We start from the raw sequence: 5,781 nt of genomic DNA on the forward strand, positions 1-5,781 counted from the left end.
CTCCTCAGGGTGCCGTCAACCAGACAGTGTCGGTTGGCGACCCCCAGGGGGAGAGCCTTCTCTGTCGGAGCCCCCACCCTCTGGAACGAACTACCCCCAGAGATCCGGGTGATTCCGGATCTCCCCTCCTTCCGCCGCGCCCTCAAGACATGGTTATTTCAGCTGGCAGGACTGGCCTAAGGGGTATTTTAAATTTGGTTTTTAAATATTTTTTTAAAAAAAGAAAGGCCTATATTAATATTTTATTTTAACCACATTTTAAATTTGTATATTGTATTGTTATTCCGTTTTAAACTGGCTGTAAGCCGCCCTGAGTCCACTAGGAGAAGGGCGGGATATAAATGTGATTAATAAATAAATAATAATAAATAAATATATATATACTGAGGTGCTCGCATATGCAGAATCTTTTAGTGTATGTCAATCAATGCATATGGACCTCAGGTTTAGTTATGGATGCTTCATTAGTAAGGTATTTTTTATGGTGCTGGCTCAGGAATTCTGGGAGTTGAAGTCCACGAGTCATAAAAGAGCCAAGGTTGCCTACCCCTGATCTATCCTAATCAACAATTAAATGTATTACTATAATGATCTCTTCTACATTGCAATCTTCTCCGATGAATGTTTACTTCTTTGTAGATTATTGCCTCATTTGTGGAAGAGAATGAGATTGTAACTTGTTAGTGATTATTCTCAAGATCCAAAAGTCTTGGATTTAGTTGCCATAATAATTCTGAGAGGTCTTTGACAAATTCTAAGAACATGCTAGCAAGCATAGAATGTTTTTAAATGACTTTAATGAGAATCTTATATGCTCTTAAGGTTTTGCCCCGGTTTCAAACTAAGGGCTTGTCCAGGCAACTGCTTTAATATGTTTTCCTCCCATCCTTGAGTCATGAGGAAGGAGCAACACCATAAATTGTGTTTCTGCCACTGTTTTTATTAATTCTCAGGAATAGGCTGGTCCCTGTTATTAGCCATAAAGTTTTAGTTCATGACACTGAAAGCAATTGGTAGTAAGTGGTCTATTCCTAGTGTTGCCTGTTTGCAGAATCCCCCTCCCCCCACCAATTCCTATCTGTGAAATCTAGTGAGCTGATGCTGGGAAACTACACATATGTCTACTTTCTTCCTGTTGGAATATCAAATTCCTAGTCTTCTGGAAGATATGAAAGATTGAGTGATAAAGAGTTCTTCTGAGAGATGAAGATCAAGATCAAATATTAAGTCATTCAAAATCAGCATGGGTTTCTGCCAGGAGTCAATAGAAACATCTTCAAGGGAAATGCACCACATTAAGATATAAGGCAGATATATCAATTTCTCATCTCATAATTGGAACCATCTGTGGTTTGAAAATCCAGAAAGATTTGGAACCCAGATCCTAGCATCCTAACTCCAGATTGAGGTTTTCTTCCTATAAAACTGTTCCTGATTTTCTTGGCTGCTATTTCCCCACTCCTATGCTTGATATAATTGTTTCTGTCCCTACATCAAAATAAAAAAGGAGGGGGGGGAGAAATGACAGCTGATTGGAAACACTAAATACATTGGGATTTTACTGTCCAACATCTGTGCAACCAAGACAAAATGGCAATAAGGATAGAGTAACTAGAAATTGGGTAGGATGGGAAAGCAGTGATCGCACAGCAATTGCTTGGCCAGATATAAGTAAACAGAATTTGTCCATGGGTCTAGGCACCTTAGATTGTTGCCATGGAATCTTGGAGACAACTAGAGATTTGTCTGGATACCTCCATTGTTGAGGGGGCCATTTCTTATTCTCCTTCTCTTATCGTTTGTTGTTAGGATACTTATTACTATGATTTTTATGTTTATAATTGTTGTTTTTAATATGTTCTGTGTTATCTATTGTGCATCATCAAGAGCCACTTTTGGTGAGATGGGCAGCTATATAAATATGATTAATAATAAAGTAAACAAAGAAGGAAAACATCACTTCTAAAATTTAATAACCAAAGATGGTTTTAGGATACCTCAGCAATGGGCTGAAGATGAGATTGAAGTGATGTCATGAGCACATGTCGCCACGAAATGGTTAGTAAGATGTCTTTGCATCAAGGCAATCAGGCTGTGAGGATAAGCCTTAATGTTAGATATATTATTTCAATGCTTAACTATCAGATCATTTTCAGCAATCATACTTTTCTTTCTACAGGCCCTTTCACCCGCCCACACCCAGCAATATGGCGCATGGTATTTGGTAAGTCATTTTCAAGGTATAACTTTCCATTGTTACAGATTTCTGGGTATCTTTCAACAATCCATTTTATAGTAGAATATATTTTATGCTATCTGTGTTATTGCAAAGGTATGTTATAATATTCAGATATTGTGAGAAAGTTTTTCCCTTTTACAATCTTAATGTTCTTAAGAACTCACTGATGTGTGAGTTGTGTGGCTATATAAATTTGTTTAATAAATAAATAAAACCAATTAGAATTTTTGGAATAAGCTTTAAAATAATTCATCATATAATACAATTTGCAGTCTCAAACTGTGATGGTACTGACATACTGTATTCACACATTAATTTCTATTGAATGCTTTTATAGATTACACTAATAATTTACTTGTACTCGGTTCTTCTAAATGTTCACTGAATGGCATGCAATATAATCATCGAAACATAACATAATTTATTAAAGTCTAAGTGTGAAAAATGTTTACAAGTGGTTCACAATATAGCCAATATTTAAAATAAAAACTCAGCTCCAAGAGTAGGAAGGGTTAAAAAATGGAGATTAATTTATACATTGATTTTTTTTTACTATAACTGGCCTTTTTTAAATTAAGATCCTTTTTGAACATTATTAGTTTTTACTTCTTTCAATTTTGTCAAATTCAAATTCAGAAAGAATCACAAACTTTTAAGCCACCATATGTGAGCATGTTGGATTTCTTAAAAAGGAACATTGGTCATTAAATAATAAGAGAATGGACACAATGCCTGATTAGTGTTAGAAGAAAAGATGGCAGAGCAAGCCTTTTATTTATTGTCACTTCAGTGTGAATTTTGCAATGGACTTTGGAAAATAGGATGTGACCTGCTGAGTGTCAAGTTCCTTTTGAAAGAACATAATCTTCAGGCAAATGTAACAGCTACAGCTGGATTATAGCTCTTGATTTCTTTCTTTCCAAATGTTTGCCTTTTTATTTGTATCTGACCCTTCTCACCTTGCCTAGTTTCTCCTTGGTAATTAGTTGGGTAGCAACCTAGCAGAATTGTCATGTGCTGGAGGAGTATGAGTAAGCTATACAAATAATCAGAGTTGTACTAATACTTCTGTATGTTTTGCTAAGCTCCCTTTTCTTTCTTCATTTTCTTTTTGAAAAATCTGTGACCTTGAAAGTTCGTATAAAAATACAGACCTCAATTTAGGAGCCTTAAGACAGTAAAGTATTTTGATCTTTTTTTCCTGATGAACTTTGCTTGTGCATGCGTGCATATTTCTTTTGCGTGTGGTACGTTAAACAGCCACTCACCGAAAGTATTATTGTCTTTTAGGTTTGAGTGTACTTTATTTTCTGTTTCTGGTATTCCTGCTCTTCCTTAACTTTGAACAAGTGAAATCAGTGATGTACTGGTTGGATCCCAACCTACGATATGCGACAAGAGAAGCAGACATTATGGTGTGTACCGTACACTGATAGCGTTGTAATGAACATTTTGGTGTCTTGACCCTAGTAATACCATGTGAGTTAGCAACAGTAGACAAACATGACCCAGCAGTTTGAAGTTGCTGTTAAAAAAAACCCAAATACTATTTTGGGATAATTAACAAGAACCTGGAGTCCCGATTACAGGAAGGAATTATTCTACTCCGCTCTGCCCTGGTAAAATTCCATTAGAAGCATCCCCATTCAAAAAAGGTAGTCACAAATTGGATCACATTCACAGTTGGGCTCTCAGAGGATGGTGAATGTTCCAGGAACCAAGACTTACGAGGAGTGGTTAAAGATTCTGTGTTTATTTAATTTGTGTAGAGTTTTTTGATGGATGGATTGTAGACTTGAAGACATGCTGTGTCTAATAAAAGTAATAACTAAGTCTATAGGAGTTAAGTGAAGCATCCCTCTGAATCTACTTCTGCAAGTGTTTAAGTGTTGCATCTTCTCATAGTTTCTCTTTGGCTTTCTAAGCAATTCTCCTGTGTTCCCTGCATGCATAGGGGTGCACAGATATTTAGGGTGGCTTTTGAAGCAGCTGTGCCCACTCTTCAAGAGAACTAAGCATTTTAGTGCTTCAAGAGGCAGGTTTGGAAGGCATCTGTTGCATATCTTTGCTAAGCCCTAGTCGGTGTATTCCACTGGATGCCAAACTTCTGATACCTGCAGCTTTAGTGCCTTTCTTTTTTTTAAAAGACTGCCAACCTGAAAACAGCAAAAAAAAACAACCATTTATTTGTATCTAGTTTGGTGTTTATTTATGTGATATGCTTTACGTGGCTGCCTGATTTAAATAATGTAACCGAGTGGTGTATTATAAACAAACAGAAAAAAATAGTCATAAAACAGGGGACTCCACTGAACTGGACCCAAACACCTGGGGAAAAGCCAGATCTTAACAGCTTTTCTAAAGATGAACAGAGCTGGAGCCTGACAAATCTCGAGAGGGAGATATAATTTCAGATGGGCAGCCACTGAGACAGCCCATTTCCTAGGTTCCATTAAATAGCAATGTTCACCTAAGAAACATGCCCTCCTTATGGGAGCATAAGGCTGGGCAGATGTTCTTGGGAGCAGGTGATCCTGCTGGTAATTTGGTCCTATGCCATATAGGGCTGAAAAGGTGATCAGCACTTTGAATTGCCCTCTGAAGCCTTTTGGGAGCCAGTGCAGCTCATGGAGTAGCAGTGTCACATGAGTGTAGAGAACTATGCCCATTACTACCTGTGCCATTGCCTTCAGGACCAATTGAAGCTTGTGGATGAACCTTAAGGGCAGCTCCGTATAGAGTGCATTGCAGTAGTCCAATCAGGAGATGACTTAGGCAAGAGTGATCTTAAGCAAGGCCTTGCAGGCATGAATAGGTACAGCATGATGCAGATGTGCAAAGCCCCCCCTCCCCCCATCTCAAAGAGCTTTGAGCAGGAGTTGTGAGTCCAGGAGGATTCTCAGATTGCATACTGAGTCTGAACAAGACAGGATTATCCATCCAGGACCAAATATGGAAAGTCTCCCAGCCTTGGCAGGGTTGACTTACAACCTAATCTTATTTAAGAATAAAAATAATTATTTTTGGTCAAGAATCTAGTTTATCTTGGTGTGAATTTAGTTAGTCATATCCAGAATTATTTAGATTAATCCTCACACTTTTTCTTTTAAAGTCATGTTTCTATTTTGTGAGCAAACGTGTGAGTTAATATTGTATGAAGAGGCATCTTAGTGTTGTCTAATAGTTCATGATGTTATCCAGATACATAGTGTAGCTTCTGGACAAGGCTGAGCTACAGAAAAGAATAGTATTTTAATAGTGTATTCTATTTCATCTAAAATTATTCTAAAATAAATTTCAGTTTCTGTTGCCTTATTTGTCTCTCTTCTCTACATTCTTTCTTAATCATCAACAGGAATATGCTGTGAATTGCCATGTTATTACCTGGGAACGAATCCTAAGTCATTTTGACATATTTGCTTTTGGGCATTTCTGGGGCTGGGCAATGAAGGCTTTGTTGATTCGCAGCTATGGATTGTGTTGGACTATTAGCATCACCTGGGAGCTGACAGAGGTAAGTTGGGTAATGGGCACTGAAAAAA

General features: G+C 37.5%; 1 protein-coding gene across 1 annotated transcript in view; it reads left to right on the forward strand.

Moving 5' to 3' along the window:
- PTDSS1 (phosphatidylserine synthase 1) overlaps positions 1-5,762 on the forward strand; it is a gene marked incomplete at its 3' end in the record, with an annotated part of 14,847 nt that extends 9,085 nt beyond the window's left edge. Inside the window, exons 3-5 of the mRNA XM_029284804.1 lie at positions 2,180-2,224; positions 3,530-3,654; positions 5,595-5,762. Coding sequence (XP_029140637.1) covers positions 2,180-2,224; positions 3,530-3,654; positions 5,595-5,762 — 338 coding nt within the window. The remainder of the gene's footprint in view (positions 1-2,179; positions 2,225-3,529; positions 3,655-5,594) is intronic.
- Between the last annotated feature and the right edge of the window lie 19 nt (positions 5,763-5,781).

The sequence above is a fragment of the Protobothrops mucrosquamatus genome, unplaced genomic scaffold (genome assembly GCF_001527695.2).
Source record: "Protobothrops mucrosquamatus isolate PMUCROS unplaced genomic scaffold, P.Mucros_1.0 scaffold961, whole genome shotgun sequence".
NCBI classification, from domain to species: Eukaryota; Metazoa; Chordata; class Lepidosauria; order Squamata; family Viperidae; genus Protobothrops; species Protobothrops mucrosquamatus.